Source organism: Peromyscus californicus, unplaced genomic scaffold (genome assembly GCF_007827085.1).
Source record: "Peromyscus californicus insignis strain IS unplaced genomic scaffold, ASM782708v3 Scaffold_3__1_contigs__length_106647218, whole genome shotgun sequence".
Taxonomy (NCBI): Eukaryota; Metazoa; Chordata; class Mammalia; order Rodentia; family Cricetidae; genus Peromyscus; species Peromyscus californicus.
In genome coordinates, this window is record NW_026294551.1 from 72,868,381 (window position 1) to 72,893,117 (window position 24,737).

A 24,737-nucleotide genomic window follows, 5' to 3' on the forward strand; every position below is an offset into this window, starting at 1 on the left:
CGTGGTGGTGGTGGTGGTGGTGGTGGTGGTGGTGGTGGTGGTGGTGGTGTGGTGCTGCACGCCTTTAATCCCAGCACTCGGGAGGCAGAGCCAGGCAGATTTCTGTGAGTTCAAGGCCAACCTGGGCTACCAAATGAGTTCCAGGAAAGGCGCAAAGCTACACAGAGAAACCCTGTCTCGAAAAACCAAAATAAATATATACATACATATATATGATACTGATGCATTGACTATGCAATGGAACAGTCTAGGACAGGCCCAAAGTGCAGTTTAGAATTCATTATCCACTAAGGTATCAATCTTTTCCTACCAGCATAGAAAATACCTTCAATAAATGTTAAAATTAATGTCTGGCAATTTGGAACAAAAGAACATTGATGCTCTACCTCAAAGTATAAACTAAAATGAACTTCAAGCAGCTCTTAAAATAATTAAACATATATTGGGAGATTTGGGTTTTTGTTTTGTTTTGAGAAAAGTTTCTACATTGTACCTGGGTTAGCTTGGAACTCAACATGTAGCCCAAGCTAGCCTAGAGCTCACCATGTAGCCCAGACTGGCTTTGAACTAGTAGAATCCTCCCATCTCATTCAGCCTCTGGTGCTGGGATTATAGGTAGGTGTTACCATGCCTAGTCGAAAGATTTAGGTTTAGAAGTGTGAAAAGAGCTGGGCAGTGGTGGCGCACACCTTTAATCCCATGTCTCTGGAGAAAAAATAAGAAAGTATGAAAAGCTGAAGGTCCTCAAAATATAATATGTTTGTTTGTTTGATTTTTTTATTTTTTAATTATACTCATGATATTAACTACATTTGTGATACTCATTGATTACATTCCCAGTATTCATTCAATAATTACTGATTTTGCTTTTTGAAACAGGGTTACTCTGTGTGGCTTTGGCTGTCCTGGAACTTGCTCTGCAGATCAGGCTGGCCTTGAACTCACAGAGATCCACCTGTCTCTGCCTCCTAAGTGCTGGGATTAAAGGTGTGCACTACCACCGCCAATGGAAAATATATTTTCAATTTTGTTTGATTGAGACTGAGTGCTGGGATTAAAGGTGTATGCCATCACATCTGGCAGCATGAGCTTTTGATACCTCAAAGCCAAGTGAGGCATAGTACTCAGATTTGTGAAATATGTATAATTACACACATACACAGAAAAAGATATCTGAGCAGGTATTTTAAAATGTTCTCATAGACTATCTTTTTTTTTTTTTTTTTTTTTTTTTGGTTTTTCGAGACAGGGTTTCTCTGTGTAGCTTTGCGCCTTTCCTAGAACTCACTTGGTAGACCAGGCTGGCCTCGAACTCACAGAGATCCGTCTGCCTCTGCCTCCCGAGTGCTGGGATTAAAGGCGTGCGCCACCACCGCCCGGCTAGACTATCTTTTGATAATGGAAACATGAATGGATTTTTTTCTTCTCAGTAGTTATAACTGCCATAATGCTGAATACTCAGTAATTTATGGATCTAATTTTTAGCCAATAATCCTACCACTCCGGAGGCAGAGGCAGGAGGATCACAAGTTTGAGGCCAGCCTGGTCTGAAGAACGAGTTCTAGACCATTCATAGTTTCAGGGAGACCCAGTCTCAAAAAACAGATTGGGCCGGGCGGTGGTGGCGCACGCCTTTAATCCCAGCACTCGGGAGGCAGAGCCAGGCGGATCTCTGTGAGTTCGAGGCCAGCCTGGGCTACCAAGTGAGTCCCAGGAAAGGCGCAAAGCTACACAGAGAAACCCTGTCTCGAAAAAACAAAAACAAAAACAAAAAAAAAAACAGATTGGATGGATGTATGGAGGGATGGACTAAAATTTTTAGTTTTAAGGATTATCAGAACGCTGGCTGAGTCGAGACGGACTGGGAGTTCAGCTCAGCGGAAGAGCGTTTACCGAGCACACTTGTCATGGATTCCATCCCCAGCAGGCTAAAACATTAAAAGAGCCGCGGACCGCCAGGAGGTGAACCTTCCCCTCCCCCGTAGCTGGCCTGCCCAGATGACAGCTCCCCAAAGCTGCAATGACCTGGGAAAAGCAGTGGGAGCGCCAGGTGGGTCCCTATAGGGCTCGCTCTGCCGCCTCCTTGCCGTAAATAGAATAGCTCTCCCACTGCCAGGCGATGGCCTGGCAACCATTTTAAACTAGTCAGTGAGAATCGATGTGGGAGGGCATCTCACAGCTCCGCGGTGATCGTGATCGTCAAGGGCTGCAGTTCTGCGCCCTCTTCAGTTCGCTTGGTGCATTCTTTAGAAAAACCGTCTTTGTCTTCAATTGCTTGCTTTTGTGGTAAAAACTTTTCGTTTTTGTAGTATTTGGGATGGTACCTGGAGCCTTATCAGCTTCGGCAAGTGCTCTGAGCTGCACCCCCAGCCCAACAGATTTTGAATCTTGTGAAGACTGGTCCTGGCTCCCTAACCCCTCAGCCAAGGTCAATCACTGTAGTTAGATCTCAAGCTGTGTTCAAAATGTACTGAGAGCTAATATTCCTTAGATTATAAAAAGAGGGAGAGATAATATATATATATTATATATATATATATTATATATATATATATATAATATATATATATAACATAAATCCTTTTTTTTCTTCTGAGACAGAGTTTCTCTGTGTAGCCCTGGCTGTCCTGGAACTCGTGTTGTAGAACCAGGCTGGCCTTGAGCTCAGAGATCTGAGTGCTAGGATTAAAGGCATGCACCACCACCACCACCACCACCACCACCACCACCTGTCTAAAGCCATTTTTTTTTTCCAGAGCTGAGGACCGAACCCAGGGCCTTGCGCTTGCTAGGCAAGCGCTCTACCACTGAGCTAAATCCTCAACCCCCTCCAGGCCTGCTTTAGCCTTTTTCTTTTTGTGTTTTTTAAAAAATTAAGCCGGGCTGAAGAGATGGCTCAGAGGTTAAGAACACTGGCTATTCTTCCAGAAGTCCTGAGTTCAATTCCCAGCACCCATATGGTGGCTCACAACCATCTGTAATGAGATCTGGCTCCCTCTTCTGGCCTGCAGGGATACATGCAAACAGAACACTGTATACATAATAAGTAAATAAATTTAAAAAAAAAATTAAGCCATGCATGCCTTTAATCCCAGGACTCAAGAGGCATTGGCAGGCTGATCTCTGTGAATCCAAGGCCAGTTTGGTCTACAGAGCAAGTTTCAGGATAGCCAGGGCTACAGGCCTGGCTACAGGGAGAAACCTTGTCTCAAAAACCAAAACAAACAAACTATTTTCGTTTATGTGTATGAGTGGTTTGCCTGCACACATCTGTTCACCAGTGCATGCCAGTACCCACGGAAGCCAGAAGAAGGCACTGGATTCCCTAGGACTGGAGCTATAGACAGTTACAAGCAGCCGTATGGATGCTGGGAATGGAAGGTGGGTTTCTGGAAGAGCAGTCAGTGCTCTTACCCGTGGAGCCATATCTCGTGCCCCCTTGGTCTTGTTTGTTTGTTTGTTTGTTTGTTTGTTTGTGGCAAGGTCTCAGTGTGTTTCTCTTCTGGCCAGTCCAGGAATTGCAGAGATCTTCTTCTGCCTCCTGAGTGCTAGAGTTAAAGGAATGAGCCACCATACCCAGAAACCTATTTACGAAAATGATTATTATTGTGCATGTATCATGTGTGTATGTATGTATGATGTATGTGTGAGCACATGCAGAGGCTAGCGGGCACCCTTTGGGAGTCCGTGCTCCCCCTACCTACACGGGGGTCAGACCCATGTCAGCAGGCTTGCACAAGTGCGTTTCACCTGCTCAGCCGTCTCACGCGCCCACCTAACCATTCTAGAACCCTCCGGCGTCCTTACCCCTGCCTCTCCCAGCACTGCTGCATGCTGCGGCACTTTTGACTGTTTTTCTTTCTGTTCTGACATTCCTTTTGCTATTTTCCTACGGGCTCCTTTTCTTATATGGCCTGTGCCCTGCAAGTCTCTGTTTAGGTTATTTTTCCTTTATGTAGTCCAAAAAAATCATAAGTCACCAAAACGGGTTCTGAATACCAAACCAAGGATGCCATGCTGGTGGTTTATTGTAACTGTTAACCTTTCTGGTCCTATGAGAATGGTAACACATGACTGGGTGTGTCTGTGAGGTTATTTCCAGAGACCATTGGATCGTGAGGGCCCTGACTGGATGATGGATTAATCTCTTGATGGATTTTGTTGTTGTTGTTTTTCAAGATAGGGTAGATCAGGTTGATCTTGAACTTGAGACTGTCTCCCTAGTGCTGGGATTAAAAGTGTGCACCACCACCACCCAGCTTCTTGATGGATTCTTAATATGATGGATGGTGTTTTAGTCACTGTTCTGTTGCTGTGATGAAACACCATGAGCAAGGCAACTTATAAAAGGAAGAATTTGCCAGGCGTGGTGATGGCACAGGTCTTTAACAGCACTTGGGAGGCAGAGGCAGGCGGACCTCGTGAGTTGGAGGCCAGCCTGGTCTGCAGAGTGAGTTCTACGACAGCTAGGGCTACACAGAGAAACCCTGTCTCAAAACAAACAAACAAAACAATAAAAGGAAGAATTTGATTGAGGGCTTGCTTACAGTTTCAGAAGGTGAGTCCGTGGTGATCATGGCAGGGAGTATGGTGGCAGACACGGTGCCGGAGCAGTAGCAGAGAGAGTGCATCTCTTCCATAAGTTGCAGGCCAAGAGAAAGACACTGGGCCTGGCTTTCGAAATCTCAAAACCCACTCTCAGTGACAGACATCCTTCAACAAGGCCACACCTCCTCTTCCTTCCCATCCCATTAACTGGGGACCAAGCAGTCAAACATATGAACCTATGGGGACCATTCTCAGTCAAACCACCACAGACGGCGTTATTGGACAGTGGTAAAGGTAGGAGGTGGGGCCTAGTTGGTGGAAGTAGGTCTCTGGCATGTGTATTCTTGGAGGCTCTACCTGGCTCTGGCCTCTTCTATATTTGTCATGTGGTGGTTAGAATGAGAAACGTCTTCCATCAGGTATTTGAACACTTAGGCCTCAGGTGGTGATGCTGTTTGGGAAGGACTAGGAGGTGTGGCCTTGCTGGAGGAGATGTGTCACTTGGGGCAGGCTTCGACACAAACAAATCACTTCCAGTTTACTTCAGCTTCTTTCTTGCCACCATGGCTGCTGAGTGCTGCCACGCCTCCCCACCATGGTGGACTGCAACCATCAGACAAAAGAAACTCTCCTCTTTTTAAAATATTTACTTTAACCTTGAGCCACAGATGGTTGTGAGCTACCATGTGGGTGCTAGAAACTGAAACTAAATCCTATGTAAGAGCAGTAAGTGCTCTTAACTGCTGATCCATCTCTTCAGCCCAAAATTCTCAAGTTGTCTTTGGCCACAATATTTTATCACAGCAACAGAAAAGTGACTAATAACTTTACTTCCTCTCTGCCACTAGATTAAAAAAAAAAAAGCTGTATCACACAGTTCTTTTACCATGATGTTCTACCAAAGCCACGAGTCAAAGAAATTACAGATTAACCCTCTGAAGCTGAAAGCCAAACACGATCCTTTATTCTTTAATTAGGTAGTTTGGTCATAGCTACATAATAATTAATACAGCTAATACAGTAAAATATACAGTCATAGTAATTAATACAGCTAATGCAGTAATACAGACACTGTGGTTCTGCATACCCTGCCTAGATTTTCTCAAATTTCTTACTTAGAGCAATGTCTCTAGATGCCCCCCACCCCTTCTGATACAGGATCTTCGGCATCTCAAACTAGCCTGGAACTTGATATTTAGCTGAGGATAACCTTGAACTTTAGTTCCTTCCTCTTCTACTTCTCTAGTGCTGGCGTGACAGACGTGTAACGGTGCTGGGACTCAAACCCGGGGCCTTGTGCATTCTAGACGAGCATCCTACCAACTGAGCTAGCCCCTGATTTTACTGTATTTATTTGGTCGTTTGCATTTGTTTTGTTTTTATGCAAAGTCTCAAGTCAAGAATGACTTTGAACTTCTAGTTACCCTGTTTGCACCTCTGAGCACTGGGATTACAGGTGTGCACACGATGTCCTTTTCATTATGCAGTCCTAGAGAGGGAAGCGTTGGGACTGTATAATTTGGAGTGTTAAGTCTATTCACAATGGTGTACAACTATCGCCACACGCTGTCTCCAAAGCTGTTCGTTTTTTCTCTGACTGAAATTTTACGCTCAGTTACTTATATATTTACTCATTTATTCTGGCCCGTTGTACCAGGGTACATTCAGATCATGGAGGCTGGGAAGAAAGCAGGACCTTGAAGTGGCTGCTGATTTTGTTTTTGCTAGCTGATGTCCCCATGAACATGGGACAGTAGATGAAGGACAGGTATGACCGAAGGAACTGGGCATGAGAGAGACGATGTTTGATGCACAGTCCACTGAGCCAGTTAGTACCAGGTTTAGAAGAGTGTTATGTTAAGAAAGATGAACTAAGCCAGGTGTGGTGTCAAACACCTTGAATCCCAGCACTCAGGAAGCCAGCCTTCTCTACATAGTGAGTTTCAGGCCAACCAGAGCTACATAGTGAGACCCTGTCTCAAAATCAATCGATCAATCAAAATCAGTCATGCCCTAGAGACGTGGCTCGGGGCTAAGAGCACTTGCTGTTTTTTGCAGAGGATCCAAGCTTAGTTCCCAGGACCCACGATAGTTCACAATCATATGTAAGTTCAGAAGCTCCAATGCCTTCTTCTGACATCCACAGACACTACACCTATGTGGTGCACACACATAAACTCAGGCACACTTGTGCACATACACACACAAAATAATCTTTTTAAAAAAAATATCACATAGTCAGCATCAACACATAACATGCACCCACACATATAATTTTCCCCCAGTTGCCTTACATGTTTTGGTGGTCTCTTACAGAGCATGAGAAAGGAAACTCAGCACAAAGGAGATTTATTTTCCCAGGAGGGACAGAGAGCAGGAAATAAATGATACAGAGGAGATAGAGGATGAGGGAGAAGGGGAAGGGAACAAGGGAGCAGGGCAGAGGTATTTGTCCCTGAGGGACCAAGAACTGCCTCTAGATAGAGAGACTGACGTCACACATAGGCAAATGGCGGTTTATAAGTAAAAGGGGAAACCCTGTGTTAGGGTGAGGTGTTTAACTTTGATTGGGCATGTTAATTAGGTGAGCCAAAGGGGTCTTGTGATTGCTGGACTTTGGTAGTCAGCCTCAGGAGGAGGAAGTGGCCAAATAAGGGCATAGACCTTGGGGGCTAGCTTCAGGAAGGTAATCTAAAGGTTTTTTAGCAAGGCAGAGGGAATGGAGGAGAAGGGAGGGCAAAACCTGCCAGAGCCCTGAGTGGTCACGTCTGTTCCTCCCCCTTATCCTGCACAGTTCTTACAAGTACTTCCTGTTTTCTAGTAGGACACTCCTGTTTTCCCCCCTTATGAGTTGTGCTTCTCCAGCTGCAGAGATGGCTCAGCTGATAAAAGAGTAGCACCGTGATCAAAGTTCAGTCTGCAGAACTCCATGAAAAAATCCAGGTATGAGTGGAATCGAATTGAAGACCCTGACATTAATCCACGCACATATGAACACCTGATTTTTGACAAAGAAGCCAAAACTATACAATGGAAAAAAGAAAGTATCTTCAACAAATGGTGCTGGCATAACTGGATGTCAATATGTAAAAGATTACAAATAGATCCCTATCTGTCACCATGCACAAAACTCAAGTCCAAGTGGATCAAAGACCTCAACATAAATCCAGTTACACTGAACTTGATAGAAGAGAAAGTAGGAAGTACTCTTGAACACATTGGCACAGGAGACCACTTCCTAAATATAACACCAGCAGCACAGACACTGAGAGCAACAATTAATAAATGGGACCTCTTGAAACTGAGAAGCTTTTGTAGGGCAAAAGACACGGTCAATAAGACAAAAAGACAGCCTACAGAATGGGAAAAGACCTTCACCAACCCCACATCTGACAGAGGACTGATCTCCAAAGAATATAAAGAACTCAAGAAACTAGACATCAAAATACTGAACAGTCCAATTAAAAAATGGGCTAAAGAGCTAAACAGAGAATTCTCAAAAGAAGAATCACAAATGGCTGAAAGACATTTAAAGAAATGCTCAACATCCTTAATGATCAGGGAAATGCAAATCAAAACAACTCTGAGATACCATCTTACACCTGTCAGAATGGCTAAGATCAAAAACACTAATGACAGTCTATGTTGGAGAGGATGTGGAGCAAAGGGAGCACTCCTCCACTGTTGGTGGGAGTGCAAACTTGTACAACTACTGTGGAAATCGGTATGGAGGTTTCTCAGAAAATTGGGACTCGATCTACCTCAAGACCCAGCCATACCACTCTTGGGCATATATGCTCAATCATACCACAAAGATACATGTTCAACTATGTTCATAGCAGCATTATTTGTAATAGCCAGAACCTGGAAACAACCTAGATGCCTGTCAACTGAAGAATGGATTAAGAAAATGTGGTACATATACACAATGGAGTACTACTCAGTGGAGAAAAACAATGACATCATGAAATTTGCAGACAAATAGATGGAACTAGAAAATATCACCCAGAAGGACAAACATGGTATGTACTCACTCATATGTGGATACTAGATATAAAGCAAAGAACAATCAGACTGCAACCCACAGATCCAGGGAGGCTACATAGCAGGGGGGACCCTAGGATGACTGTGGCTTATAATAAGTTTTGGTTTTACTCAATCACTGGGCAAGCCTCAGTGAAACATTTCACTATTAGGATAAGAATTTGTGCTGTATCAAGCTGATAATAGAAAAATAAATAAATATGAAAAAAATTTTAAAAAGAAAAACTTGAAAAAAAAGAAATGGCCAAAAAATTCAAACCTATAAATAAGAAAATTATGAGTTGGGGCTGGCAAGGTAACATACAATTGTGGTTGTTTAATTTGGCATGTAAATTATACCTCAATAACGTTGCTCTTTAAAAAACTGGAAAAAAAAAAAGCCAGGTATGGTGGCATATGCTTGTATCCAGGCCCTGGTGAGGCAGAAACAGGCAAATCCCTGGCAAATCCCTGTGGCTAGTCAGCCAAGGAAATACCCTGCCTTTGTTTTTACTATTTTTATGTGATGGGTGTTTTTTGCCTGAGTGTCTGTGTCACATGCATACAGTGCTGGTGTGGGTCAGAAGAGGGCATCAGATCCTCTGGAACCGGAGTTACTGTTGCCCGGCATCATATGGATGCTGAGAATTGAACCCAGGCCTCTGCAAGAGCAGCAAGGCTCTTAACTGCTGAGCCATCTCTCCAACCCCTTAACTAATTTTACTTTTATTATATTTGTTGATTGAGTTGTTTTTTTTTTTTTTTTTTGAGACAGGGTTTCTCTTTGTAGCTCTGGCTGTCCTAGAACTCACTCTGTAGGGCAGGCTGGCCTCAAACTCAAAGATCTGCCTACCTCTGCCTCCCAAGTGTTAGGATTAAGGGCATGGTTCACCACTTCCAAGCAAACAAATTTTTAAAATCAGTTTTGCTCCTGTTTCTTGTGTTTTGCTAACACAGTCTAACCTGAAAAAAATCTGAAATCCAAAACACTCCAAAATCTGACATGTTTTGAGTGACAACATGATTTCACCAGTACAAAATTCTGTACTGTCATGGTTTCGATCTGAAATGTCCCTCAAAGGCCAACATGCCTGTTGTGTAACAAAACTCTTCCTGGGGAAATGCAACACACATATCTACTCATCCCAGTTAGGGAACCCATGACACACCAAAGTGTAGATATCACCAAAGTTCAATTTGGTAGAACCAATGGGTTTTATCATAGTCACTTACAGGAATATAGGTGAGGGGTTACTTCCAGGAGCAGAAATGACTCAAAGACATTCCAAAGCCCACCCCAGCATGAGTGACAGCTCAAAACTGGGAACCTGGAGCCCACTGCACAGCCTGCAGGCAGCTCAACAGGTTGCAGAGTGGCCTTTCCTGGTCCCTCAGATGGTCTAAACCTCTATCAGGCAGCTCGGCTGGTTTCTGCTTCTTCCAGGCAGCTTGGTCTGGTTTCAGAGTCTTCTCAGCTTAGCTCTCCGAGAGTCTCTGGTGTTACTTAGCTTTTGTTCATCTGAGAGGGGCTCTCAACTTTTATTGTTTATGGCGAGGAGGGGCTAGTGAATCTGGTCAGTTTCAGGTACTTACTGAAGCTATTTTGAGTTGTTTACCTTCCATTTAAGGAGCTGCCTTGCAAGATGGAGTGTTTCGATCTCAGAAGACACTGTTAAACACCGTCTCCAAAGACTGTAAGCCTGCAACACTGTCGGGGATGGTAGAGTTTTTAGGAAGTGGGGCCTAGAAGAAGGAAGCTGGTCACTAGCCGTGTCCCTGAAGGGATGTTGGACCCATCCTCTCTGCTTTCCTGCCTCTGAACAGAGCTGCTCCTCCGTGTGCTCTCACCATGCTTCACTGTGCAGCCAAAGGGCCCAGAGACTATGGCTGAAACCTCTGAAGTCCCGAATGGACAAACCTTTCCCTTGTTGACCTATTATCTTGGGGCTGGAGAAGTGGCTCAGTTGTTGGTGGAGTACCAGCCGACATGCATGAAGCCCCGAGTCTGATCCCAAGGCTGCATAAGTCGGGTTGTGGTGGTGCACACCTGTAACCTCAGCACTTGGGAGACTGAGGCAGGAGATTGCTGTGATTCTAACAAAGAATGACTGGACTGCTGAGTGAGACCCTGTTTTAGGAGCTGAAGCAATGGCTCAATGGCTCAGAATCCATAAGGAGGCTCACAACCCATGTAACTTTAGTCTTAGGGGATCCACACCGAGCTCTTTAGTCCACTTGCTTTAATTCCTCTGGGATAACTTCCTGTTTACACAGCTTCAGTTCTGTTCTGGTGCCTAGCTCCTTTCTTGCCTGATTTCTCTCTATATTTATCTACTGCTCCCTCTAAGTTTTATCTTAATTCTTTCGTCTTAATTCTGCCTCATCTAGGTCCTTTTCATCTCACTCTTACCCAGCTAATACTTTCCCATCTGGCTCTTCCTCATCTTCCATCTCGTCCACACGTTCTCTCTGGTCAAAATCCTCCTTATCCCTCTCTGTTCTCCCCCTCTCAGTCCTCTACTTCTCTCTTAAGTCTCCCAGGAATCCACTTATAAACCCAAGCAATAGCAATCCCCTGGTTGAGCAAGGTTACCAGGCTTGAATTTTACGGGGTCGTAAAGGTGGAGGTGGGAGGAGGGAAGACAGGAGAATCTGTGGCTGATATGTAAATTAATTATAAAATAAAAATATTAAAAAGAATTTTCCTCAGGCAGCAACTGTCAGGCCTTCTTTTATAACCCAAAATGGGAGTGGTAAGAGAGAAGGTCAACTGAGTGCTAATGACCAGTTAGTATATCAAAAAGGGGATCTATGTGTTCAGTCTATATTCTGAGAAGTGGTTAGGTAAGAAGTAAAGCTATTACCTAAGGCCCACCTGACCTAGGTGGTGTCTCCTTGTGGAATTTACCTTAAATCAGGAGACTAGCATGTGCTGGTCTGGTCTGTTATTTCTGTTAGTCCTTGAACGTGGCTAAGGGAGAGATCTGATTCCAGTGCTGAAAGGGGAGAAACGGGTAGACTGGGGGGAAGGAGGCCTTTCCTGAGGCTGTTCTCCAAATACCTTGAATGTGTGTGTCCAGAGAGTGATCAGTCCACACTGTTAGCAATTCTTAGGGAAAAATCAATTGGGAAAACTATGAAGGCACACATGATTTTAATAACAAGACAGCTGATATGATATATAACAAGACAAATATCACCAAATACTACTCGTAATTTGACTTCCTCTGAAGGAATTCCTTGATCCCTTTAGGTAGTGGCTTTGCCATAACCAGCTGAGTTTTTATAATATTCCTGCGGCCCATAGCACCTAACTCTAGTTCCAGGAGGTCTGATGCCCTCTTCTGACCTCAGAAAGCATAAGACAGTTATATGGTGCACATACACATATGTAGGCAAAACAAAAAACAAAAAATTCATAAAATACAAAATAATAAAATCTGATATACTTCTGATCCCAGGTATTTTTAGATAAGGGGTCCTCTATCCATTCTGTTTCCTTTTTGCTTGGTTGGTTTGGGGTTCCTATGTATGTATGTGTATTTGAGACAAGGGCGTATTCTGTAGCCCAGGCTGGCCTGCAACTATGTAGCCCTGTCTGGTCTTGAACTTGAAACAATCCTCCTGCCTCAGACTCCCAAGTGCTAGCTGGGATCACAGGTGCAAACCAGGAACACTTGGTTGGTTTTATGCTGTACTCCATTCTGTATCAGTCTTTACCATTGACCATTTTTCCTGGCCCTTGCTCAAATTTCAGCTGCCATATGCTACCTGAGCTGGTAGGTAGTGAAGGGACTCTAGCCCACTCATGTGGCTCTGGCAGGCCTTGCTCTTCTCCCCAGTTCCCTCTGCCTTACTAAAACCCCTTAGATTGCATTCCTGAAGTTAGCCCCCAAGGTCTATTCTCTTATTTGGCCACTTCCTCCTCCTGAGGCTGACTACCAAGGTCCAGCTATCAAAGTACTGAAGTCCAGCCATCAAAAGTCCCCTGTGGTCACCCTAATTAACATGCCCAATCAAAATTAAATACTTCATCCTAACATGGGGTTTTCCCTTTTACCTTTTGTTTTGTTTTTGCTTTTTGAGACAGAGTTTCTCTGTGAAACAGCCCTGCCTGTCTTGGATCTGGCTCTGTAGACCAGGCTGGCCTCAAACTCACAGAGATCCGCCTGCCTCTGCCTCCCAAGTGCTGGGATTAAAAGTGTGTGCCACCACTACCCAGTTCCCCTTTTACCTTTATAAACCCCATTCCCTATGTGCAACTTCTGTCTCCTCTATCCAGAAGGCAGTCCTTTGTCCCTCTGGGACAAATACCCCTGCCCCCTTTCCCTTGTCCCCTTCTCCCTTGTTCTCTATCTCCTTTACCCCACATCCCAGCCCATTCTAACACAGACCTCCCCTTCTTCTCCTCTTAAAAATTACACGTGCAAGGTCATTTGCTGCTGTTTTTCTGCCTGAGTCAGAAAGCAGCCACTCTAACTTTTCTTCCTAGCTTAATAATCTCTCTGTGAAAACAGGTGTTTGAGTGTGGTTTGTGTCTAATCTGCGGTTTCAGAGGAAGCCCCGATGTGCAGGGTGTGTGTGTGGGTCTCCTTCAGGAGTGCTTGTCTGTAGGTAGAAGCTCTGGTCTTATGACCTCTGCTTTCTGAGCTCACCACCCATTATGGGATTTTCGACAAGGGATGTGCATTTGGTCTCTAGAGAAGAGCCTCCCCCCCCCCCAAAGAGTCAAATCCATTTCCCCCTTGCTGTGACTCGGCCTCTCATATGTGTCTTATCAGCTTTTCCACAACCTCCCGTGTATTAGAAACATGTTTAAGTAGTTGTTTGCTGCTGGGTGTGGTGGCACACCTCCTTAACCCCAGCATGCATAGTGAAATCCTTAACTCAAAAATGAATTATTGAAGTAATGGAGTTTGAACACACGGCCTTGCATATTAGACAAGTGTTCTAACACTGAGCTGTGTGTCAAGCCCTTTCCTGCCATGTATCTATGCACCATACACACATATGCCATATATGTGCTGTACACATATATATGTCACACACAGCTTATTTATGTATGAGTTTGTGGGGCCCCAGTGCATTTTGTTGTTGTTGTTTGGTTCGTTTTTGTTTTTCAAGACAGGGTTTTACTTTGTATCCCTGGCTGTCCTAGAACTAGCTCTGTAGACCAGACTCACCTGGAACTCTGATCAACCTGCCTCTGCCTCCTGAGTGCTGGGATTACAGGGGCTTGCCATCACTGCCCCGCTCCCAATGTATTTTTAAAAATGCTCAGTCAAATAGATACCTTTATTCCACGAAGGAGAAAATCAGACCCTATCGGAGACATGAATGGAAAACAGCAAAGTGAACCACTCTGGCAAGTGCGGGAAAGCAGGACCCAAGGTTTCAAGAAACTCCTTTAAGGCCCTGGATCAAGAAAAAGTGAAGCGCAACGCCCCAGTCTGCCCACCTCTCCCCAGCCCGAGCGCCACTCGCTCTCTGTCTCCTGCACCCGGATATCTGGACCGCACACAGTGCCACCATGGAGCACCGGGCCTGCACGCGGGCAACCGGCCACCCTAGCCACGGGCTGGACGAGGTGAGACGCGCACGCGCAGCTCGGCTTTCTGCATGGCTTTATTGCGTCACCGCGACTCCAGAGCGCGCGCCGGGATCATAAGCACGCCCGCGCCCCCGTGCTTGCGCATCTTCCTCTGCCAGGCGCGCGCCGCGGCCTCGGGATCTACATCCGTGTCCCCCTTCTTCTCCAGCAGGTGCAGGCGCGCGGTGGTCTCGGTCAGCATGTCCATGAGCAGTTCTTGCTGCAGCTTCAGGTAGTTGTTCTCCTCCAGCAGCACCTGGCTCTTGATCGGCTGCACCTGCGGCTCCCAGGCCGGGCCGGTGGACGAGGGCGGCGGCGACCGCGGGCGGGCGTGACACTCCCCCTCCGCGGTCCAGCGGCCGCCGCGGAACACGAATGCCTCGTTGCCCAGTCGGGTGCGCGGCGCGCCGTAGTTCAGCCCCAGCTCGGCCTGGCGCGTGCGGTGGTCCAGCAGGTAGAAGGTGGACGTGGATGAGAAGTGGCGCAGCGGCGGCCTCCGCGGCGAGAAGCGGCGCGAGAAGTGGTCGGCCCAGAACTGCCGCAGCTCCTCCCACAGGTGGCTCGCGTGGCTGGCGACCAGGGACTCGAAGGCCTCCAGGGCGAAGTGTGGGTGGGCCACGCGGAGCGCGTGGGTGTCTGGAGCCCTGCTGTCCTGGAATTGATGGAGGCGAGCCAGTGGCGCTGCTGAGAAGCAAATGGCCGGTGAGCGGCCGGCTCAGGACAGGCTGTCCCCACCACCAGGGCTCTACAGTTCCAGGCCACTAGGGGAGCCCATTCCTGCATATTCATACCGGCGTTTACCAAAACAACTCCCCCAGGACCCTTCATTTGTGGGTGTGCAAGGGATAATGTAGAGAAAGGCCTGGGAACTCGTTCTCGGAGATGCAGCTGTAAGGGACCACAGGTGGGGATCAGTAGGACAGCCTTTGCTAAGTGGAGTGGGAATGTAATGGAGAGCTGTGAGGCAGGGTGACAGTGAGGCTAGGCTGTCATGTTCCAGATGTGTGGAAGAGCCTGGGCATAAGGTTGGTTCTGAGAACAGCAAGCAGGAAAGTAGGTTAGAAAGGTGAGCCAGGGCATCCTGACGTGCAGTACAGGCAAGGTGGACAGTTGAGGCATCACTCCTTAAGGGAGGCTGCTGAAGGTTGCAGAGCCAGATTTAGTATGGATTCCACAGAGTGTCTGGCATAGGCCCATCTTTGGGTTATGTGATATTCTTACACCGGCACCTGCTCCTTGCCAGGCCTGGTCTGCACAGAGGGTACCATCAGCACAGCCATTGTCTACCTTCAAGATGTTCCTGGTCCAACTGGAAAGACAAGTATTAAAGTCCAGTGTGGTCAGTGATATCCTGGGACACATGTCTTGACCTAGACCTATGCCTAGCTTTAAGGAGACTAGGATTCTGAACAGTAGAGCTGAGTTTTGTTCCTAGCAGACTACTACCTCAAGGATTCTAAAGCCCAGAGTTCCATTCTACCTGCTTCTTATCTCTTTTCCCAACACCTACAAAGTACTGATTGTACGGTGTGTTGTTTTAAAGACCTTTCCTGCCGGTGGTGGGAGTAAAGAGAAATACAGGCAGGGTTCCCTCTGCCACACCTGCATTAAATCAACACACATTTGGGCAGAGGCAGGCTCACTGATTCCCCCACCCATGTCTAGTTCATGGAGACCACCCCTGGAAGGCCCTGCACATCTATCCTTGAGGTCACAACTCCCCGGAAGACTGTTCCCTGACATTCCTTGTGAGTTGTTCCTCACCTGGAAGGTGTGGTGGAGGTGCCCAAGCTGCGGTCCCAGGCCTGGCCCCATTTCTGGATCACTTCACCCCACTTGTCTGCCAGCTATGACTCACAATGCCTCCTGGCCAGGCCTCCTAGGGTAGAAGAGGTTCTGACAGTAAAGCAGGGAGACAGTGTGTTCAGTTAAGTGAAGTCAGTGAGCATTCACTATGCTCCAGGCTGTTCTGGGGAAGTGAAGGTGTTTTTATCATTAAATAGCACTCCTTGTTTTGTTCAGGCCTTTGTTGTTTTGATTTGGGACCTTTTGAGACACAATCTTATTCTGTAGCTCAAGCTACATGGTCATGCTTTGTAGCCCAGGCTAGTAGGAATCCTCTGAGGGGTGGTGGTGGCACACGCCTTTAATCCTAGCACTCTGGAGGCAGAAGCAGGAGGATCTCTGAGTTCTGGGCCAGCCTGGTCTACAGAATAAGTTCAAGGACAGCCAGGGCTACACAGAGAAACCCTGTCTTGAAAAACCACAACAAAAATCTCAAACTCACAGAGATCCACTTGCTTCTGCCTCAGAGCGCTGGGATCAGAAGGCAGCAACATGCCTTTGCCTAGTCTTCCACCTTATTTTTTGAGGCAGAGCATCTCACTGAACTTGGAGCTCACAGAACCAGCCAGGCTAGCTGACCCATAAGCTCTGGGATTGTTCCCGTCTCTATCTCCACTTCTGCCAGGGAAGTGTCTTCTGGGAGTTGTAATAACACGGAGGGTGAGTATGTGGGGGCTCCCAGAGATGATGTCTGTGAACTACGTGGGAGTAGGGTACCACCCAGCCTCTGCCCCACTGTGAGACTTGTGTGTTGTTAGTGAAGGTATGGCAGAGGGATCCTGCCTGTTACTTCACTCCCTTCCCCAGGTTCCAGATGGATGCTGCTGTGCCTTGCAGATTGCGTGTAGGGGTGCATGGGTGTCAATGTCCAATGTCCTCTTGTCTCTGTACCCCAATTCCACCCAGCACAGGGGTTATAGAAGCAGGCCGCCACACCCACTTTATTACCTGAGTCCTGGTGTTCTGTACTCAGGTTCCCATGCTTGTGCGGCAGACACTTTACTCACTGAGCCTTGTCCCCAGCCCCTCACTTGGGGGCTTGTTTTGTTTTGTTTCATTTTGTTTTGTTTTGAGATAGAGTTTCTCTGTGTAGCTTTGGAGCCTTTCCTGGAACTCACTCTGTAGCCCAGGCTAGCCTCAAATTCACAGAGATCCACCTGCCTCTGCCTCCCAGTGCTGGGATTAAAGGAATGCGCCACCACTGCCTGGCGTTTACTTGGGTTTTTTGAGACCTGGTCTCACTTTGTTAGCCTAGGTTGGCTCAGTCTCCTAGTTCTAAATCCTCTGGCCTATAGGCTCATGGCAGACAGTCAGTTTAACCCACCATTCTTAGCAATGGGAGGTTACCATAAGGAGTCTGAAATTGTTCTGGGGATTACTGTGGTGTAGATGTGGATTGTCCTCCAGGAATTGGTGTGTTGCAAGCTTAGTCCTGAGTGTGGCAATGGAATGGTTTTGGGCCAGGAGATAGAGCCCAGGGCCTCCTGCATGATATGTGTGTTACTTTTCCACTGAGCTACACCTCCACTCCCTACTGGAACCGTTAAAAGGAGAGGCCTAGAGCAATGAGGTCACTGGGGATACCCTCAGAGAGGGTTAGTTCCTGAAAGACTGGTTTACAGAGTGAGCTGGACCCCACCCCTCTCTGGGGGGTTTATGCAGTTAATGATTGATGGTGTGGCCACTGGTTAAGGTTCTCATGCTCCTGTTAGCGACCCTAATGAAATTCATTAGTTTATTGGGCTTGCATAAGCTCTCTGTCAGATGCACGCACACACACACACACACACACACACACACACACACACACACACACCCCATGACAGTAGAAGAGGGCTAGTTGGAAAGAGGAAAATGATTAGCAATAGTGATGGGGGAAGAGAGGATAAGGGGGTAAATATGATCGAAATAAACTGTGTACATCTATGACAAGTTATAATGAAACCCGCTATTATGTGTAATTAATGTATACTACTAAAAAGCATTTTTAAAGAGCGGGAATGCCAGGCACAGTGGCTCCTACCTGAATCCCAGCACTTAGGAGGCAGAGGTCAGGAGTACTCTGAGGTCAAGGCCAGCCTGGGCTACAGAGCAATTTCCAGGTCAGCCTAGAATAGAGTGAGACTGTCTTTAAAAAAAAATTCAACAACAACAAAAAGAGAGAGTAAACTTGAAATCTGCTATTCCATGTGGTCTCTCCTCGTGAACCCCACCTGTCTGCCATGTTGTGTTTACAGCCTCATCTAGGCTGGAATATGTCAGCACCATGCTCTTGGATCTCCCAAACTGTGAGCAAATCATTGTCTCTCTTTTTCAAATATACCTCTTTTTTTTTTTGCTTACTTTTATTTATGTGCATGTATGTGTGTCTGTAATGAGTCTTTCTCTGTCCTACCAGCTCCCAAATAATGACATGAAGACTTCTTATTAATTATGAAATATTGGCCTTTAGCTTAGGCTTGTTTTTAACTAGCTCTAAATGACTAAAACTTTACATTTTTAAATGAGCTGTATAGGTACAATACCTTAAACAAGAATAGAAACATATATACACTATAACAAAAATAACCTTAAATTAATATCAATAAGCTGGGGGGGGGGTGCTCCCCTTGCTTCCCTGAGAGCCTAGCCTCATGCACAGCAGAGCTTCTTAAAAGAGCCGCACCTCTGCATGCCAAGCCTACCCAAGAGACCACTTTTCAGCCTCTATGTGGATATTTGAGCCCCACATTGGGTACCACATGGAGTCAGATTTTTCTTTGGGCTGCCAGCTGACAAATAAAGACACAGAGACTTATTATTTATTGTGAAAGTTCAGCCTTAGCTTAGGCTTGTCCCACTAGCTCTTATAACTTAACCTGTTTTTACTCATCTACATTTTACCATGTGACTCCCCCCACCCCCACCCCAGACAGGGTTTCTCTGTATTGCTTTGCGCCTTTCCTGGAACTCACTCTGTAGCCCAGGCTGGCCTCAAACTCACAAAGATCCACCTGGTTCTGCCTCCCAGTGTTGGGATCAAAGGCCTGTGCCCCCACTGCCCGGCCCATGTGACTTTTTATCTTTCTTCCATTTTGTATGCCTATCCCTCCATGTCTTGTTGGTGTCTACTCTGCACCTCCTCTCTCTGCCCAGAAGTCCTGCCTATACCTCCTGCCTAGCTATTGGTTGGTTGTTCAGCTCCTTATTACATCAATCACAGCAGTATACCTTCACACAGTGTACAAATACCCCACAACGTGCAACGTGGGGGGGGGGGGGGGTCTGTGCACGTGAGTGCACTGCCCAAGGAGGCCAGAAGAGGGCATCAGATTTCTGCTCGTAGTTACAGGTAGTTGTGAGCTGCCCATTGTGCTGGAAATTGAACATGGGTTCTCCACAAGAATAGCATGCGCTCTTAACATATGAGCCAATTCTCCAGTCCCAAATCCTCTTTTCTTTACAAATCACCATCTCAAGCATCTTAACAGAAAGCAGAGTGGTACAGGGAGTTACGAGACTCTCCCTCATTACATGGTGTCATGCAGTGAGTTTTCAAGAAGTACAGTGTGAGATGAAAATTCTTGCTGAGGCGATTTATGAGGGCATGCTCTCAGGAGAAAAGATGGAAGTAGGGCAGGTTTAACACTAAAGGAAGACTGGTATAAGTGGAGATTGTCCTTTCCTCTGCGGAACTCAGCACAGGTTGTACCACCGTGAGGAAGGGGGCCAGTCTTTGTGGCTGCCCCTTCAGGCCTCTCATTTCTGTTAGTTGCTGGCAGGGGAAACTGAGTTACCACCTGACAACAAAAGCAGCAATGGCTGGTACGTCCCCAGTAGTAAAGATCTGGGTGGGGGTCTGGGGAGACGGCTGAGCAGCTGAGAGTGTTTGCTGCTCTTCCAGAGGACTCAGGGTTGGTTCCCAGCACCCACATCAAGGCTTACAACTGCCTCTAATTCCTGCCTCGGGGAATCGATCTCTCTCTCTCTCTCTCTCTCTCTCTCTCTCTCTCTCTCACACACACACACACACACACACACACACACACACACACACACACACACACGTGAACTGTGGCATGTGTGTGTGTTCGCATATACACGTGAATGTGTGTATATGCACTTATGTATACACACGCACATACATATACACAGTCCTGGCTAGTTTTACATCAACTTGATATAAGCTAGAGTCGTTTGGGAAAAAGGACTCTCAGTTGAGAAAATGCCCCCATAAGATTGGTCTGTATGCAAGTCTGTAATCCATTTTCTTAATTACTGATTCACGTGGGAGGGCCCAGCCCATTGTGAGTGGTGCAATCCCTGGACAGGTAGTCTGCCCAGGATGCTGCTATAAGAAAGCAGGCTGAGGGGCCTGGAGAGATGGCTCAGAGGTTAAGAGCACTGACTGCTCTTCCAGAGGACCCGAGTTCAATTCCCAGCAACCACATGGTGGCTCACAACCATCTGTAATGAGATCTGGCACCTTGTTCTGTATACATAATAAATAAATAAATCTTTAAAAAAAAAAAAAAAAAAAAAAAAAAAAGAAAGAAAGCAGGCTGAGCAAGCCAGGAAGGAGCAAGCCAGGAAGGAGCAAGCCAGGAAGGAGCAAGCCTGTAAGTAGCACTCCTCCATGCCCTCTACTATGGCTTCTGCCTCCAGGTTCCTGCCTTGAGTTCCTGCCAACTTCCCTGGATAGTGAACTACAAGTTGTAAAATAAACCCTTTCCTTTTTGTTTTTTGTTTTTTGTTTTGTTTTGTTTTGTTTTTTGAGACAGGGTTTCTCTGTGGTGTTTTGATGCCTGTCCTGGATCTCGCTTTGTAGACCAGGCTGGCCTCGAACTCACAGAGATCTGCCTGGCTCTGCCTCCTCTGAGTGCTGGGATTAAATGTGTGTGCCACCACCACCCGGCCTCCTCAAGCTGCTTTGGGTCATGATGTTTTATCACAGCAGTAGTAACCCTAAGACACACACACACACACACACACACACACACACACACACACACTATAATAAATAATTTTCTAAACTAAAATGGGCTGGAGAGTTGGCTCAGTGGCTCAGACTATGTATTACTATTACAAAGAACCCAAGTTTGTTTCCAAGCATCCACATTGATTAGGATAGCTCCAGCTCCAGGAAATCCAATCCCTTCTGGCCACTGCATTTTTAATTTTATAAGTCCTTAAAACATGCAAGGGAGGGGCTGGAGAGATGGCTCAGCGGTTAAGAGCACTGACTGCTCTTCCAGAGGACCCAGGTTCAATTCCCAGCACCCACATGGCAGCTCACAACTGTCTGTAACTCCAATTCCAGGGTCTCCAACACCAATACACATAAAATAAAAATAAATAAAAATTTTTTTAAAATGCAAGGGAACCAGGTGGTGGGGCATAGACCTAGCAACTTGGGAGGCAGATCTCTGAGTTTGAGGCCAGTCTGGTCTACAGAGTGAGTTCCCGGACAGTCAGGGTTACACAGAGAAACCGTGTCTAAAAAACCAAATAAATAAATAAAGAGAATGAATGAATGAATGCTGGAGAGCTGAGTAGTGGTAGCACTTGTCTTTAATCCTAGGACTCAGGAGGCAGAGGCAGACCAGTCTCTTGAGTTCAAAACTAACCTGATCTACAGCTCAAGTTGAGGACAGTCAAAGTCAGAGCTATACAGAAAAACCTGTCTCAACAAATAAATAAATGCAATGGAACCATGGACAGTGACACGCACCTTCAGGTGGATTGTGAGTTCAAGGCCAGTCTAGTCTACAAAGCAAATTCCAAGCCAACCAGGGTTAACTAGAGGCTGTCTCAGAAACCCAAAGTAAATAAATAAATGGAAAGTGCCGGGGAAGACATTATATGGAGAAGAATTTCTGATTATGATACATGCAGTGAAGAAAATCAACCCAATCCAGAAAGCAGCTTTAAGACTGAGGGGTGAGAACTATGTAGACATGGTATTCAGAGGGGCACTTCATTACGCTTAAATCTGAACCATGACGGTGAGACAAAATTGGAGCTCCGTGGTCTAGATAGAGCTGGGAAGGAACTTGCCGTCCTTGAAAGCCATGTGTGAGACAAGGAAACGAAAAGGCCTCCAATGACGGTCTCTGCTTGGTCTCTCATCTCAGTGGCCTCTTCTAGGGTGTCCTAGTTCATTCACTCTCGGCATGGCCCTAGGAGAGGTTGGACCCAACCCCAAGGGGGTGCTCACGGGGCAGCATAGCAGGTGGCAGCGCTGCCTTCTGGGAGTTTAACTCTTTCAGGACTGGGTGTCTCTATTGGCTGGCCTTGAACTCCCGGACTCGGCAGCCCTCGGGGACTGCAGAAGCACAGCACATCCACTCTCTCACAGTTTTATTGAGGTGTAATTGACACCATAAACTGCATTCATCATGGGCAGTTTGATATGTTTGATAATTAATTTGACCTCATCTCCAAAAAGCAACATGGTAAAGGTTTACATTGCCCGAAGAAGTTATCTGTTCTCATTACTGTGGTTAACAGCCTGTTGAATTTTATATACTAAATTTAGTCAATATATACCCCGATGCAAGGGGGAGGTAGCAGCTGGCTTCTTGTAGCATATTTATTTTAAGGTATCTATGTATTGACATTTTGTTTCATTTTATGGGTGAATAGTATTCCACTGTATGAATATACCACACAATTTGTTTTTTCTGTTGGTAAAAATTTGGGTGGTTTCTAGTTTGGAGACAAGTGCACATAAAACTTCATTGAACATGTCTAACATATCTGTACACTGTATAGATCCCTCTCCTCCCTCCATTTCTCTTGAATTAATACAAGCGTTATGAATGGTAAGATCACTTAGCAAATATGTTAGTCTTTTCCCAACTTGCTTGTAGTACATCCTTAACACCAGTGATCCCAAGTTTCAGCTCCTCTAGGCCTGGCCAAAGCTTGGTAAGATAAGACTTAATTTTAGCCATTGTCTTCCCATGTCTCTTACTGTCTAACCTGTGGTTTTAATTTGCATTTTCCTAATGGCTAGTTACACGTGTTTCTTAGCCATTTTGACAAAGTGATTGTTCAGGTCTTCTTCATATTGTATCTTTCTATTTTGTTTTGTTTTTTGAGCCAGGGCCTCACAAGACAGCCCCTGCTGGCTTGGAATGTGCCGTATTCCAACTGTAGGTGTGCAATTTCCATCCAGCTCTTGCTCATTTTTGAATTTGGATTTGTTGTCTTTCTTTTAAACAGGGTCTCATACATACCAGGCTGCCCTCAAATTCACTGTGTAGCCACGGATATCTTACTGAATTATAGGTTTTGTTTGTTTGTTTTTGTTTTTTCGAGATAGCGTTTCTCTGTGTAGTCCTGGCCTGGAACTCACTCTGTAGACCAGGCTGCCCCTGAACTCTGCCTGCCTCTGCCTCCCCGGTGCTGGGATTAAAGGCACTAGCAACCACTGCCTGGCTTGAATTTTTTTTTTTTTAATTTGAAACAAAAATTTTTTGTCAAGCAAATTTTGCAAATATTTCCATGTAGTCTGTGACTTCTTGTTAGTATAAAAGTTTTAATTTTGATAAAGTCCAATGTCATTTTTTTTGTTTTTTGAGTTTATAATTTTTGCATCCTATTTAAAAACTCATTGTCAGTCCTAAGGAAACTAAGTTTTTCCTTTTTATTCTCTTCTGAGAAATTACAATTTTAGTTTTACATGTAAGTCTGCTTCATTTCTAATTAATTATTTGTTTGTGTCTTTTTCCCCATAAATATTTTCTTTTTCTGTATTACTCAGTGCCATTTATAATAAAGTTGAGCTGGGCGGTGGTGGCGGCAGCGGCAGTGCACGCCTTTAATCCCAGCACTCAGGATCTCTGTGAGTTCGAGGCCAGCCTGGTCTTCAGAGCGAGATCCAGGACAGGCTCCAAAGCTACACAGAGAAACCCTGTCTCGAAAAAACAAAACAAAGCAAAACAAACAAAAAAGTTGATCCAGGAGTGTGTTACATGCCCTTGGTCCCAACACTTGGAAGGCTGGATCTCTGAGTTTGAGGCCAGCCTGGTCTACAAAGAAAATTCCAGGACAACCAGAAATGCGCAGAGAAATTGTCTGCAAAAAACAATAACCAACCAAACAAACAAACAAAAAGCAGTGTTTCCTGCACCAACTGTGGTAGTGTCTTTACTGATCATCCTGAGGGTTCTGTGTCTCTCCTCCCTCTCACACCTTCCTTCCTTCCTTCCAGACTAGAGCTGTATTTATCTTCATGGTCAAATCGACTGGTTTAAAATCACCATGGAAACAGCTTTTAGGTGTGTCTGTGAAGGTGTTTTCAGAAAGTTTTAATTTGGAGGGAAGACCCACGTTGACCCAGGGTTAAGGTCCTAGACAGAATAAGAAAGCTGGCTGAGCCCTGGAGAGATGATTTCACTGGTGAAGTTCCTGCCATGCAGGCGTGAAGACTGGGGTTTGATCCCAAACACCATGTACAAAGCTGGGCCTTGTGCCCCTGCCTGTGGTCCCAGCACTGGGGAAGCAAAGACAGGAGGATGCTGGGCCTTGCTGGCTGGCAGTCAGCTGAGCCAGTTTGCTCCGGGTCCCATTGAGAGGCTCTGTCTCAAAAAGGTGGAGAGTGATTGAGGAAGACACCAGACACACACACACACACACACACACACACACACACACACAGACCTATGTCTATACACAAACAGGTATACACCACAGTTACTTTAATAAATAAAAGGAATGATTTGACATCTCCCATGTCCTTTGAATT

General features: G+C 45.9%; 1 protein-coding gene across 1 annotated transcript; it reads right to left on the reverse strand.

The window, feature by feature from the left end:
* Positions 1-14,164: 14,164 nt before the first annotated feature.
* Positions 14,165-15,441, reverse strand: Cby3 (chibby family member 3). Its single transcript, XM_052758244.1, has 3 exons — positions 15,383-15,441; positions 15,024-15,049; positions 14,165-14,875 (listed from the first exon to the last, which is right to left on the reverse strand). Exons 1-3 carry the CDS (start codon positions 15,439-15,441, stop codon positions 14,205-14,207), a joined length of 756 nt encoding a protein of 251 aa, XP_052614204.1. The 3' UTR covers positions 14,165-14,204.
* Positions 15,442-24,737: the final 9,296 nt, after the last annotated feature.

Coding starts and splice junctions, on each gene's coding strand:
- Cby3 (XM_052758244.1), bottom strand. CDS start 15,441: ATGGCTGTGCTGATGGTACCCTCTGTGCAGACCAGGCCTGGCAAGGAG. Junction 15,050..15,382: donor GGCAAGGAGCAGGTGCCGGT/GTAAGAATATCA, acceptor GGTCCCTTACAG/CTGCATCTCCGAGAACGAGT. Junction 14,876..15,023: donor CTCCGAGAACGAGTTCCCAG/GCCTTTCTCTAC, acceptor GCCTGTCCTGAG/CCGGCCGCTCACCGGCCATT.